Source organism: Bombina bombina, chromosome 4 (assembly GCF_027579735.1).
Source record: "Bombina bombina isolate aBomBom1 chromosome 4, aBomBom1.pri, whole genome shotgun sequence".
Taxonomy (NCBI): domain Eukaryota; kingdom Metazoa; phylum Chordata; class Amphibia; order Anura; family Bombinatoridae; genus Bombina; species Bombina bombina.
Window position 1 is genome coordinate 193,004,433 of NC_069502.1, and position 16,404 is coordinate 193,020,836.

General features: G+C 36.6%; 1 protein-coding gene across 1 annotated transcript in view; it reads right to left on the reverse strand.

Moving 5' to 3' along the window:
• SNTG2 (syntrophin gamma 2) overlaps positions 1-16,404 on the reverse strand; it is an 804,523-nt gene that overhangs the window by 578,287 nt on the left and 209,832 nt on the right. The window contains 1 exon segment of the mRNA XM_053711340.1: positions 12,155-12,196. Coding sequence (XP_053567315.1) covers positions 12,155-12,196 — 42 coding nt within the window.

Genomic DNA, 16,404 nt, shown 5'->3' on the forward strand with positions numbered 1-16,404 from the left:
GCAGCAGTTGTGTGGACGAAAATGCCTTGTTGATGTCAGAGGTCAGAGGAGAATGGGCAGACAGGTTCTAGATGATAGAAAGGCTACAGTAACTCAAATAACCACTCATTGCAACCAAGGTATGCAGAATACATCTCTGAATGCACAACACATCTAATCTTGAAGCAGATGGGCTGCAGTAGCAGAAGACCACATTGGGTGCCACTCCTGTCAGCTAAGAACAAGAAACTGAGGCTACAATTCGCACAGGCTAACCAAAATTGGACAATTTTTGGCATTTTCCACTCGGGACCAGCAGTGCTCTTTGAAACCCAAACTGTATTTCTACTATTTGTTTAAGCCCTAGACTAGACTACCCTTTGTTTAAACCCTGTAAAGCGATTATAGCATGTACATTTTTTTATTTATTATGATGGCCATTAAAGGTTTTTCTTGTTGTAATATATTGAAAGGACTTATCTGTGTGTGATTTTGTAGATGAGCCAAGTTTTAACTAGTAAATGGTATTTTCATCTCTAATGTACTTACTATAATCGGAAACGTTTGTTCTTAAAATATATTTTAGCACTTTGTTGTTTTAGCCAAAGGATAAAAACTTAAATTATGTGTACTGTGGTGCATCTCCTGCTGTTTCTGGATTTGATCAAATTATGTCATTATTTAAACATGATGCCATTAAGGGAATGATTTAAATACTGAAGCAGATAAAATAAAAAATACTATTACTTTCAAATAGCAGTAAAAAAACAGTAGAATCTTAAAAAAACAGTTTGTAAAATAAAGTATGCAGGCAGGCAGGTAACCTACAAACCACATAATTCTTTGACAATTCCATTAAGAATTATAAAAATTAAAAAAAAAAAAAAAAAAAAAAAAGTGGTAATAAAGTTCAAACAATCAAGAGAATTTTGTAGAGGTCTGTAAACATTCATTATGAGTTTTGTATTACAAAAGTGAGAACATTGAAATTTGATTCTTTTTAAATATATATATATATATATATATATATATATATATATATATATATATATATATATATATATATATATATATATATATATATATATATATATAAATTATGTTGTTAATTATAAATAGAGATAAGACTGAAAATACTTTCAGGAATACTCAGATGGAACATCTAATGATTTGTAAAATTGCCACTCTGATAGAATGTGAATTATTGATACATATTGGTATGAAGTCAGTTTCCTCTCGTTGGCTGTAAGTCAGAGTCCTATTTCTACCAATAGGTGCCCATATTTGAAACTATTCTATAGAATGTGTTATGGATGAATAGACCACATCATTGCATGGGTTTGGTAACTGTATAAATAATTAGAATTAAATGAAGTATTAACCCTTTCGTGACAGGGTTAAAGTGCCTACATCGGAACAACTGTTCCGATGTAGACAAATTGAAACTACGCGATCGTGCATACGATCGCGAGATTTCAATTATTGGATCGCATCTGGGGGGCGTCCCTACAATCCTAGGAACGCCCTCCAGACCGCGATTAAATCCCTGAAGCACAGAAGGCTTCAGGACAGCCGTTAGTTATGACGTTCCATTCCGTCATAACGGCTTTAAAGCCCAGTCTAATTATGACGGAATGGAACGGCATAACGGCTTTAAAAGGTTAAGCAGTACAATCGTTGAAAAATGGCTTTGTATCTGTAATGGGGGTACTTCTCTCCCCAGGTTACAGCTTCAAAAACAAGATAAGGACCTTAAAAAAACAAATTCACAGTAGTGTGATATCTTAAGGTACAAATAGGAAAATACTCACAGATCGGGTACAACAGCATTTATTGGAAATTCATTTAGAAGGACTTTCAGGAAAGATGATTGCAATATCATAAAACATTTTTTTTTAAATGTTTCAATAAAAACTGAAATACAGCTTTAATCAAAGTTGCTCTATTGGTTTGAGTAGAAACCTGCCGTTATCAAAAGCAAATAATAGTTGCAAAATAGCCATTATAGATACAAAGCTGATAGAAACATAGATTTTGATGGCAGATAAGGGACATAAGCCCAACAAGTCTGACCAATAATTTCTAAAAGTATAAACTTATCTAGTTTGTAGGATAGCCTTTTGCTTATCCCAGTCATTCTTAAAGTCCCTAATAGTCGGTTAGATTACGAGTTTTGCGTTATGAGTGAAAAAGCAGCGTTATGGGTTATAATGCTGCTTTTTCACTACCGCTGCTATTACGAGTCTTGTCAAAAAAGCTGTACCGCACACTTTTTTGGCCGTAACACAAATTAACATATGCAATTTGTGTAAAATCTTTTTTTCAATGGGACTTCCATAGGGCTGATATTACAAGCTTTTTCTGGGAGGCCAAAAAGTGAGCGGTACAGCCGATACCGCAAGATTCGTAACGCAATCGAAAGTCAGTAGTTATGAGTTTTTACGCTACAAAGCTGTAGCATAAAACTCATAACTAAAGTGTTAAAAAGTGCACTAACACCCATAAACTACCTATTAACCCCTAAACCGAGGCCCTCCTGCATCGCAAACACTAAAATAAAATTATTAACCCCTAATCTGCCGCTCCCGACATCGCTGCCACTATAATAAACATATTAACCCCTACACTGCTGCACTCCCGCATCACAAACACTAGTTAAATATTATTAACCCCTAATCTGCCGCCCCTAACATCGCCGCCACCTACCTACATTTACTAACCCCTAATCTGCCGCTCCGGACATCGCCGCCACTATAATAAACATATTAACCCCTAAACCTGACCCTAAATCTAACCCTAACACTTAGGTTTTATTTTTATTTCACAGGCAAGTTTGTATTTATTTTAACTAGGTAGAATAGTTACTAAATAGTTATTAACTATTTACTAACTACCTAGCTAAAATAAATACAAATTTACTTATGAAATAAAACCTAACCTGTTTTACACTACAATTAAATAAATTACATTAATTAAATACAATTACCTAAATTAAATACAATTACCTAAATTACAAAAAACCCCACTAAATTACACAAAATAAAAAAAGAAATTATCAGATATTTAAACTAATTACACCTAATCTAATAGCCCTATTAAAATAAAAAAGCCCCCGTCTAAATAAAAAAAAACCCTAGCCTAAACTAAACTACCAATAGCCCTTAAAAAGGCCTTTTGCGGGGCATTGTCCCAAAGAAATCAGCTCTTTTACCTGTAAAAAAATACAAACAACCCCCAACAGTAAAACCCACCACCCACACAACCAACCCCCCAAATAAAATCCTAACTAAAAAAACCTAAGCTCCCCATTGCCCTGAAAAGGGAATTTGGATGGGCATTGCCCTTAAAAGGGCATTTAATTATTTTTCAAGTGCCCAAATCCTAACCTAAAAATAAAACCCACCCAATAAACCCTTAAAAAACATAACACTAACCCCCGAAGATCCACTTACAGTTTTGAAGACCGGACATCCATCCTCAACGAAGCCGGGAGAAGTCTTCATCCAAGCGGCAAGAAGTCCTCAACGAAGCCGGGAGAAGTCTTCATCCAAGCCGGCAGAAGTCTTCATCCAGACGGCATCTTCTATCTTCATCCATCCGGCGCGGAGCGGGTCCATCTTCAAGACATCCGGCGCGGAGCATCCTCTTCTTACGACGGCTCTTTTGGAATGAAGGTTCCTTTACGTGACGTCATCCAAGATGGCGTCCCCTAAATTCTGATTGGCTGATAGAATTCTATCAGCCAATCGGAATTAAAGGTGAAACAATCCTATTGGCTGATGCAATCAGCCAATAGGATTGAGATTGCATTCTATTGGCTGATCCAATCATCCAATAGAATGCAAGCTCAATCCTATTGCATCAGCCAATAGGATTTTTTTTACCTTTAATTCTGATTAGCTGATAGAATTCTATCAGCCAATCGGAATTCAAGGGACGCCATATTGCATGATGTCACTTAAAGGAACCTTCATTCCAGAAGAGCCTGTTGGGGGGTTGTTTGTATTTTTTTTACAGGTAAAAGAGCTGATTTCTTTGGGGCAATGCCCCGCAAAAGGCCCTTTTAAGGGCTATTTTTGGTAGTTTAGTTTAGGCTAGGGTTTTTTTATTTTGGGGGGCTTTTTTATTTTGATAGGGCTATTAGATTAGGTGTAATTAGTTTTTTTATTTTGTGTAATTTAGTGTGTGTTTGTTTTTTTTAATTTAGGTAATTGTATTTAATTAATGTAATTTATTTAATTGTAGTGTAAGGTTAGGTGTTGGTGTAACTCAGGTTAGGTTTTATTTTAAGGTAAATTTGTATTAATTTTAGCAAGGTAGTTAGTAAATAGTTAATAACTATTTAATAACTAATCTACCTAGTTAAAATAAATACAAACTTACCTGTAAAATAAAAATAAATCCTAAGCTAGCTACAATGTAACTATTAGTTATATTGCAGCTTGCTTAGGGTTTATTTAGTCTTAAATAGGAATTATTTAGGTAATGATAGGAATTTTTATTTAGATTTATTTTAATTATATTTAAATTAGGGGATGTTAGGGTTAGGGTTAGACTTAGGTTTTGGGGGTTAATAAATTTAGTATAGGGGCGGCAGATTAGGGGTTAATAAATGTAGGTAGGTTGTGGTGATGTTAGGGGCGGCAGATTAGGGGTTAATATTATTTAACTAGTGTTTGTGATGCAGGAGTGCGGCAATTTAGGGGTTAATATGTTTATTATAGTGGCAGCGATGTCTGGAGTGGCAGATTATGGGTTTATAACATTATGTAGGTGTCTGCAATGTCGGGGGCGGCAGATTAGGGGTTAATAAGTGTAAGATTAGGGGTGTTTAGACTCGGGGTTCATGTTAGGGTGTTAGATGTAAACATAAATTTTGTTTCCCCATAGGAATCAATGGGGCTGCGTTACTGAGCTTTACGCTCCTTTTTTGAAGGTGTTAGACTTTTTTTTATGTCTATGGGGAAATCATGCACGAGCACGTAAAACCAGCTCACTGCAGCTTTCAGCAGCGCTGGTATTGGAGTGCGGTATGGAGCACAATTTTGCTCTAGGCTCACTTTTTGCCTGGGTTTTTGTAAACCTGTAATACCAGCGCTGTAGGTAAGTGAGCGGTGACAATAACGTGCAAGTTAGTACCGAGCAGCTCTTACCGCAAAACTCATAATCTAGCCGAGTGTTTGTTATTACCACCTCTTGTGGAAGTTTATTCCATGAATCAATCATCCTTTCTGTAAAGTAGTGCTTCCTTAAATTACTCCTGAATATACTACGCTTCAGCTTGAGATCATGTCATCATGACCCCTTGTTCTTGAATTTTTCATTTTATGTAAAATACTCACAGTCTCAGCTTTACTATGCCCTTTAATATATTTTGAAAGTTGCTATCATATCACTTCTTTCCCTTCTCTCCTCTAAGCTATACATATTTAGGTAATTTAGCCTCTCCTGGTACGTTTTATTTTTTTATACCATGTACTATTTTGGTAGCCCTCCTTTGCAGAGATTTAAGTTTGTTTATATCCTTCTGGAGATATGGCCTCCAGTACTGTACACAATACTTAACTTAAGATGAGGCCTAACAAATTATGTGTAAAGTGGCATAATAACCTTACTATTTCTGCTGCAAATACCTCTACCAATACATCCAAGCATTCTAATGGCTTTACTCACTGCAGTACTATATTATTTACTACATTTTATATAATCTGAAATAATAATTCCCAAGTCCCGTTCCTCATTTGTAACAGTCAGTAAAGTGTCATTGAGTCTGTAACTAACATTTGGATTTTCCTTCCCAAAATGCATAATTTTACATTTTGCAGTCTTAAACTTTAAATCCCAATCATTTGTCGAATCCTTCAATTGTCATATATCACTTCTCATTTTGTCTACCCTCCTGGAACATCTACAAACCTTTGTATCATCTGCAAACAGACATACGTCCCCCTATATTCCTTTGCTAATATCTCTGATAAATATGTTAAACAAAACAGGCCCCAGAACTGACCCCTGAGGAACACCACTAGTAACAGCCCCCTCTTCTGAATGTACTCCATTTACTAAGACACTTTCGCCTAGATTTAGAGTTCTGCGTTAGCCGTCAAAACCAGCGTTAAGGGGTCCTAACGCTGCTTTTTAACGCCCGCTGGTATTTAGAGTCAGCCAGGAAAGAGTCTAACGCTCACTTTCCAGCCGCGACTTTTCCATACCGCAGATCCCCTTATGCAATTGCGTATCCTATCTTTTCAATGGGATCTTTCTAACGCCGGTATTTAGAGTCTTGGCTGAAGTGAGCGTTACACATCTACCGACAAGACTCCAGCCGCAGAAAAAAGTCAGGCGTTAAGAGCTTTATGGGCTAACGCCGGCTCATAAAGCTCTTAACTACTGTGCTCTAAAGTACACTAACACCCATAAACTACCTATGTACCCCTAAACCGAGGTCCCCCCACATCGCCGCTACTAAAATACATTTTTTAACCCCTAATCTGCCGACCGCACACCGCCGCCACCTACATTATCCCTATGTACCCCTAATCTGCTACCCCTAACATTGCCGACCCCTACATAATATTTATTAACCCCTAATCTGCCCCCCAATGTCGCCGCTACCTTACCTACACTTATTAACACCTAATCTTCCGACAGGACCTCGCCGCCACTATAATAAATGTATTAACCCCTAAACCGCCTCACTCCCGCCTCGCAAACACTATAATAAATAGTATTAACCCCTAATCTGCCCTCCCTAACATCGGCGACACCTAAGTTCAAGTATTAACCCCTAATCTGCCGACCGGACCTCGCCGCTACTCTAATAAATGTATTAACCCTTAAAGCTAAGTCTAACCCTAACCCTAACACCCCCCTAAGTTAAATCTAATTGTTATCTAACAAAATAAATTAAATATTATTAACTAAAGTATTCCTATTTAAAACTAAATACTTACCTGTAAAATAAACCCTAATATAGCTACAATATAACAAATAATTATATTGTAGCTATTTTAGGATTTATATTTATTTCACAGGCAACTTTGTATTTATTTTAACTAGGTACAATAGCTATTAAATAGTTATTAACTATTTAATAGCTACCTAGTTAAAATTATTACAAAATTACCTGTAAAATAAATACTAACCTAAGATACAATTAAACCTAACAGTACACTATCAATAAATAAATTAAATCAATTAACTACAAGTACCTACAATTAAATAAACTAACCTAATTACAAAAAACAAACACTAAATTACAAAAAATAAAAAAAGATTACAAGAATTTTAAGCTAATTACACCTACTCTAAGCCCCCTAAAAAAATAGATGCCGCCTGGATGAAGGTCCTCCAGAGGGTTGGAAGTCTTCATCCAGGCGGCATCTTCTATCTTCTTCCATCACGGAGCGGGTCCATCTTGAAGCAGCCGACGCGGAGCCATCCTTCCTCACCGACGGACTAATGACGAATGAAGGTTCCTTTAAATGACGTCATCCAAGATGGCGTCCCTCGAATTCCGATTGGCTGATTCTATCAGCCAATCTGAATTAAGGTAGGAAAAATATTATTGGCTGATTGAATCAGCCAATCAGATTCAAGTTCAATCCGATTGGCTGATTGGATCAGCCAATCAGATTGAGCTCGAATTCTATTGGCTGTTCCGATCAGCCAATAGAATGCAAGCTCAATCTGATTGGCTGATTGGAACACGTTTTTCAAGCTGGCCGCTACCGTAAGCAACGCTGGTATTGAGAGTTGAAGTGGCGGTAAATATGCCTCTATACCAGCGTTATTTAAAAGGTGCGGGGGGAAAAAAACATGCGTAGCTAACGCACCCCTTTGGCAGCAAAACTCTCAATCTAGGCCTTTGTTTTCTATACAGCATACTACCCAGTTCACAATTTTTTAGTCTAGACCAAGGAGATATCGTTTGTAAATTAGTTTGTTGTGTGGGACGGTGTCAAATTCTTTGCTGAAATCTAGATATGCTCCACCTCAGTCTAATAATCAAATGAGTCAATTAGATTAGTCTGACATAAACTCCCTGAAGTAAAACCATGCTGATTTTGGTCCTCTAAATTGTCTGTCTTTATGTAAGTCACAAAAGAGACTGAGGTTGACAGCATTGCCTACATGGACGTTTTTACCATATTGTGTCTATTGTGTTAATTTCTAACACTCATTAAAAAATAACTATTCTTTAATCATAATTATTATTATAGCATCTTAACATATTCGTATTACAAGTGGTAAATTGTGTTGCCTTCAGGGACAATCCAAAATACTGCTATAAAATTAAGCTCTTTTTAAGACCTGAAGTAAATCATTCCTATTAATAGTAAAGCACAGAACTACATGCATACCTTCAATACTTGCATACCATATATGAATATTGTATAAATATGCCTTTTCATGTTTTCATCTACTTAGATTAGATCATAGATTTAACAATGTGTGGGAAACATTCCTCAGAGATTTTGGTCCATATTGATATGATAGCATCAGGCAGTTGCTTCAGATTTGCCAGCTGCACATCCATGATGTGAATCTCCCGTTCCACCACATTCCAAAGGTGCTCTATTAGATAGAGATCTGGTGACTGTGGAGGCCATTGGAGTACAGTGAACTCATTGTCATGTTCAAGAAACCAGTGTGAGATGATTTGAGCTTTGTGACATGGTGCATTATCCTGCTGGAAGTAGCAACCAGAAGATGGGCACGCTGTAGTCATAAAGGAATGGACATGGTCAGGAAAAATATTCAGGTAGGCCGTGGCATTTAAACAATGCTCAATTGGTACTAAGGGGCCCAAAGTATGCCAAAAAAATATCCCCCACACCATTACACCAGCACCACCAGCCTGAACCGTTAATACAAGGCAGGATGCATCCATGCTTTCATGTTGTTTATGCCAAATTCTGACCCTACCATCTGAATGTTGCAGCTGATATCAAGACTCATCAGACCAGGGAACATTTTTCCAATCTTCTATTGTCCAATTGTGGTGAGCCTGTGCGAATTGTAGCCTCAGTTTAATGTTCTTAGCTGACAGGAGTGGCACCTGGTGTCGTCTTCTGCTGCTGTTGCCCCCCTGCTTCAAAGTTCAACATGTTTTGCATTCAGGGATGGAACTTTGCATACATTGGTTGTAACAAGTGGTTATTTGAGTTACTGTTGCCTTTCTATCATCTCGAGCCAGTCTGCCCATTCTCCTCTGACATCAACAAGGCATTTTCGTCCACACAACTGCTGCTCACTGGATATTTTCTCTTTTACGGACCATTCTTTGTAACCCTAGATATGATTGTGCTTGGAAATCCCAGTAGATCAGCAGTTTTTAAAATACTCAGACCAGCCCATCTGGCACCAACAACCATACCATGTTCAAAGTCACTTAAATCTCCTTTTTTCCCTATTCTGATGCTCAGTTTGAACTTCAGCAAGTTGCTTCACAACGTCTAGATGCCTTAATGCATTGAGTTGCTGCAATGTGATTGTCTGATTAGCAATTTGGTGTACGAAGCAATTGATCAGGTGTACCTAATAAAGAGGGTATGTCTACATACGCATACATATGTATTTGTGTTTATAAGTGTACATATGTATGTAAATACAAGTATACACATATAAATGCATAAATACATATATATATATATATATATGTGTGTGTGTATATAAAAATATATATATATATATATATATATATATATATATATATATATATATATATATATGCGCATTGGAACCTATTGGATTTAGCGCACTCATGCTACCTAACATGCAAATGCTAGTGTGCCCTAGACTAGCTTAAGGGATAAAAAAAAACTATGGATTTGTATATGAAAAAGAAGTGCCGTTGATTGTACTCGAGCGAAGTTAATGCTAGCATTTGTTCACTCCACTTGTAATCTAGGCCTTAATATGTTGTTTTAAAGGGACACTGTACCCAAATTTTTTCTTTCGTAATTCAGAAAGAGCATGCAATTTTAAGCAACTTTCTAATTTACTCCTATTATCAATTTTACTTCGTTCTCTTGCTATCATTATTTGAAAAAGAAGGCATCTAAGCTTTTTTTTTGTTTCAGTACTCTGGACAGCACTTTTTTATTGGTGGATGAATTTATCCACCAATCAGCAAGGACAACCCAGGTTGTTCACCAAAAATGGGCCGGCATCTAAACTTACATTTTTGCATTTCAAATAAAGATACCAAGAGAATGAAGAAAATTTGATAATAGGAGTAAATTAGAAAGTTGCTTAAAATTTCATGCTCAATCTGAATCATGAAAGAAAATTTTTGGGTACAGTGTCCCTTTAAGTTATATATAGTAATGAAATAGTTTAAATCTTGCCTTTTTTACACATCATTATGTTAACCAGCAAGAGAGCTCTTACCCTTTTAAATAATCAAATATATGTGTTTGTTTTTCTTAACCTACTAAAAAAGCCTCATGGATACTTGATTAATTTTGTGAACTATAAAATATAAGCTATTTTGAGCTGTCTGCATATATTTGTTCTTAAACATGGTTTTGAACTCTGTCAACTCAAGTTTTTCTATCACTAATTAGTTCTGGATGGATGCATATAACCAAAATATAAATACTATGAAAAATAAGTTATATGTAAACCCTACACAAAATGTAATAATGCAAGAAAGAGTATTTTTTTAATACTGTGAGATGACTAAAAGTCTGATTTAAAACATTATAAATAGCACATCAAATAATTCCTATACATGCAGATAGCACATGGTTTCCTTATATGTTCCTCAAAGGTTTTTCACATAAATTTTAACACACTTTTTTATTATCTAATTTAAGATGATTTCCTTCAAACAAATATTGTATAAAACCATTATATATTTTTTTTTGTGTGTGTATATATATATAAATGGTATTTTTACTATTAAGGGCTCGATGACAAGATTGCAGGTTTTTTGCACTTAAATCCAAATTAAAAGTGGTGTTGTTTTTAAATTATCATGAATTAGTTTGCGCAAACTTGTGGTAATTTACTTTCCCCATACTTTTTATGGGTGGTGTAGAGCGTCAATGTGTGCTCGTATTACATGTATAATGTAATTTTTTTTTACACTACACTATTAACCCCAAAACCACCAAATTACCCCCTCACAAATTACCCCGCTACTCTATTAACTTCTAAACCACCACACCCCCACTGAAAAATATTAACACCCTAACCACCATACCCCATCACAAAATTCCTTCTAACCTCCTAACAGCTAACCCCCAAGATCCCTAACCTAAGACCTACTAAGATACAAAAAATAAACACTAGCTTTACAAAAAAATTAAAAAAACAACCAGAATAAGCCCTATCCTAAAACTACAGTCCCCTAAAAAAGCCCTTCCTAAAAAACACTATACTACAAATAAAACTTACTCTAAAAATTTCCCTGAAAAGGGCATTTTTCAGGCAGTGCCCTAGCTGATTTGATCAGGGTATTTTTTTTAGGATAGGTTTTATTGAAGCAATAATATTAATAGTAACATGCATTTTAAAATACCTTATTTTAAACAGAAAAAAATTGACATGTTAAAACAGTCCCCCACAACATAATAGTACACAAATCTTTACAGATACAATTAATTACTGCCCCATACAGAATTCTTTCTGGAAACTGAAAAGTCTAAGGCTGACATTTATCAACTGCCGCACATACAGTATTTGCTCACGCTGACATGTCCGCCAGGGGTCTCAAAATGTAGGCAGCGTAATGCAGCAATACACTGTCTGTATTTAACATTGCACAAGTGTTTGCTTGTGCAATGTCACCCCCTGCTCGTGCTAGACCAATGGCATGCGAGTAGGGAGTTGTCAACCACCCCTGGTCGATTTAATCCCCCAGCTAATAGCTGGCGTACTGGTTAGGAAGCTGCAATTCTGATGACCGCTGCTTCCTAACTTTCAGCTGTAGGCTCGCTCATGCGAAACTGCTGCAATAGGCCCCTGAGCTGCATATGGGGTCTAAGAGTTAGACTTTCACTAATGTTTTGTAAATATTTGTGTGAAATATAAAGTTTATGAAGAGTATGTTTTGATGTCATATATTATTGCAATGTTTGTATTAAAGGACTTTTCACAATACCCTTTTAGTTTGTAATATTTGAAAACACAGAACACAAATTAGTATCAAATACTTACAACTTACCACTTCTTCATGTGTTGCATTTTCTACATTTATGCCATTCACCTAAAAGCAAAATGGGATATAAAAGTTTAGTGAAAGCAGAATTTAAACAGTTAAATGGACTACATATTGATAAATGTATGGGACGTTGTCCCTTCATGTTTATTTTTGTATTTGAAATAACTTGTTTTTCTCAATGGTACCATCACCTATTGTTAGAAAACAAATGCCCATGAAAATGGGCTGAACCTGCAGATTAAGCAGACCTGCTAATGTTATCTATGTGTAAACATAAGCCTGGATAACAAGTGGCGCACAAACCACTATTAAAATATTGCTCCCGCTTTAACTATTAACTATTACAAGTTGAAAGTAAACGTGACTGCACTGGTGCAAACTAATTTGTGCTCATTGGGTTAGCATGACTGAAGACCTTGTGTAAATGGCTAGGGCTAAAGTTGTATTACATACTACATAAATACATTAAAATGAAGTTACAATCACACTATTTAATAAAATTATTCACATAAATATTAAAAAAAAAAAGTTATAAGGGTTCAAAGGTATATAGTATATGCTAAGAAATTTGAAAGGGAAGGGCTATACTGTATATATACATTCATATACATGTGTATGTATGTGTGTATGTATATATATATATATATATATATAAATATAAATTTATGTTTATATGTGTATGTACAAACATTATACACATATAAACACATGTATACACATAAACACACACACATATGTTTATATACTGTATATATATATATATATATATATATATATATATATATATATATATAAATACACTTTGAAGCCCTTTCCACTCAAATACCTGAAAATTAGAACATCTTTTTAATACCCTTTAATATTTAATAATGTGTATGTACTGTAAATATTTTACATTCCAATGTTATTCACATAGGAGAAAATATTCTATGTATTTTTAAATAGTTATTCCTATATATGTCTGTAGATACCTATTTATATATAAATATATATCTTTATTTTTTTATACAAAAAATACATCATATATATATACATACATACTGTATATATATTTAAAAAGTAAAATATTCATAACTACCTTAAGGTTAGTGCTGTAGGTTTAACTCCTGTTGGGTTAGTACATGAGCAATAAGTGTTAGGTTTCTTTCTAGTTTGAAGGCTCCATTGAAGTTTATGGGGAGAAGAAGTTAGTGCAGTCGCAATATCTGAAGTCCTGAAGTAATTGTGCATTGGTTTTCGTGCACCCGCAGACATTTTATTTTCAACTTGTAATATGCATGCTCAAAGGCTAAATAGCTCACCACTTGTAATCTGGACCATAGCTAGGTATTGAAATACTAGATAAGACTGGGCACATACAGATATTTCGGATACAAAAATATATGGCCTAGATTTGGAGTTTTGTCGGTAACGACCCACGTAGCTAACGCCGGCTTTTTTCTGGCCGCACCATAAAAATAACTCTGGTATTGAGAGTCCACATAAAGGCTGCGTTAGGCTCCAAAAAAGGGGCGTAGAGCATTTTTAATGCAGCTTCAACTCTCGATACCAGAGTTGCTTACGCAAGCGGCCAGCCTCAAAAACGTGCTCGTGCACGATTCTCCCATAGAAAACAATGGGGCTGTTTGAGCTGAAAAAAAACCTAACACCTGCAAAAAAGCCACGTTCCGCTCCTAACGCAGCCCCATTGTTTGCTATGGGGAAACACTTCCTACGTCTGCACCTAACACCCTAACATGTACCCCGAGTCTAAACACCCCTAACCTTACACTTATTAACCCCTAATCTGCCGCCCCCGCTATCGCTGACCCCTGCATATTATTATTAACCCCTAATCTGCCGCTCCGTAAACCGCCGCTACTTACATTATCCCTATGTACCCCTAATCTGCTGCCCTAACATCGCCGACCCCTATATTATATTTATTAACCCCTAATCTGCCCCCCACAACGTCGCCTCCACCTGCCTACACTTATTAACCCCTAATCTGCTGACCGGACCTGAGCGCTACTATAATAAAGTTATTAACCCCTAATCCGCCTCACTAACCCTATAATAAATAGTATTAACCCCTAATCTGCCCTCCCTAACATCGCCGACACCTAACTTCAATTATTAACCCCTAATCTGCCGACTGGAGCTCACCGCTATTCTAATAAATGTATTAACCCCTAAAGCTAAGTCTAACCCTAACACTAACAACACCCTAAGTTAAATATAATTTACATCTAACGAAATTAATTATCTCTTATTAAATCAATTATTCCTATTTAAAGCTAAATACTTACCTGTAAAATAAATCCTAATATAGCTGCAATATAAATTATAATTATATTATAGCTATTTTAGGATTAATATTTATTTGACAGGCAACTTTGTAATTATTTTAACCAGGTACAATAGCTATTAAATAGTTAAGAACTATTTAATAGCTACCTAGTTAAAATAATTACAAAATTACCTGTAAAATAAATCCTAACCTAAGTTACAATTAAACCTAACACTATACTATCATTAAATTAATTAAATAAAATACCTACAATTACCTACAATTAAACCTAACACTACACTATCAATAAATAAATTAAATACAATTCCTACAAATAACTACAATGAAATAAACTAACTAAAGTACAAAACATAAAAAAGAACTAAGTTACAAAAAATAAAAAAATATTTACAAACATAAGAAAAATATTACAACAATTTTAAACTAATTACACCTACTCTAAGCCCTCTAATAAAATAACAAAGACCCCCAAAATAAAAAAATGCCCTACCCTATTCTAAATTACTAAAGTTCAAAGCTCTTTTACCTTACCAGCCCTGAACAGGGCCCTTTGCGGGGCATGCCCCAAGAAGTTCAGCTCTTTTGCCTGTAAAAAAAAAACATACAAAACCCCCCCCCCCAACATTACAACCCACCACCCACATACCCCTAATCTAACCCAAACCCCCCTTAAATAAACCTAACACTAAGCCCCTGAAGATCTTCCTACCTTATCTTCACCATACCAGGTTCACCGATCCGTCCTGAAGAGCTCCTCCGATGTCCTGATCCAAGCCCAAGCGGGGGGCTGAAGAGGTCCATGATCCGGCTGAAGTCTTCATCCAAGCGGGAGCTGAAGAGGTCCATGATCCGGATGAAGTCTTCATCCAAGCGGGAGCTGAAGAAGTCCATGATCCGGATGAAGTCTTCTATCAATGGCATCTTCAATCTTCTTTCTTCGGGAGCCATCATCTTCCATCCGATGCGGAACATCCTCTTCTCCCGACGCCTACTAGCCGAATGACGGTTCCTTTAAGGGACGTCATCCAAGATGGCGTCCCTCGAATTCCGATTGGCTGATAGGATTCTATCAGCCAATCGGAATTAAGGTAGGAATATTCTGATTGGCTGATGGAATCAGCCAATCAGAATCAAGTTCAATCCGATTGGCTGATCCAATCAGCCAATCAGATTGAGCTTGCATTCTATTGGCTGTTCCGATCAGCCAATAGAATGCGAGCTCAATCTGATTGGCTGATTGGATCAGCCAATCGGATTGAACTTGATTCTGATTGGCTGATTCCATCAGCCAATCAGAATATTCCTACCTTAATTCCGATTGGCTGATAGAATCCTATCAGCCAATCGGAATTCGAGGGACGCCATCTTGGATGACGTCCCTTAAAGGAACCGTCATTCGGCTAGTAGGCGTCGGGAGAAGAGGATGTTCCGCGTCGGATGGAAGATGATGGCTCCCGAAGAAAGAAGATTGAAGATGCCGTTGATAGAAGACTTCATCCGGATCATGGACCTCTTCAGCTCCCGCTTGGATGAAGACTTCATCCGGATCATGGACCTCTTCAGCTCCCGCTTGGATGAAGACTTCAGCCGGATCATGGACCTCTTCAGCCCCCCGCTTGGGCTTGGATCAGGACATCGGAGGAGCTCTTCAGGACGGATCGGTGAACCTGGTATGGTGAAGATAAGGTAGGAAGATCTTCAGGGGCTTAGTGTTAGGTTTATTTAAGGGGGGTTTGGGTTAGATTAGGGTATGTGGGTGGTGGGTTGTAATGTTGGGGGGGGGGTATTGTATGGGGTTTTTTTTACAGGCAAAAGAGCTGAACTTCTTGGGGCATGCCCCGCAAAGGGCCCTGTTCAGGGCTGGTAAGGTAAAAGAGCTTTGAACTTTAGTAATTTAGAATAGGGTAGGGCATTTTTTATTTTGGGGGTCTTTGTTATTTTATTAGGGGGCTTAGAGTAGGTG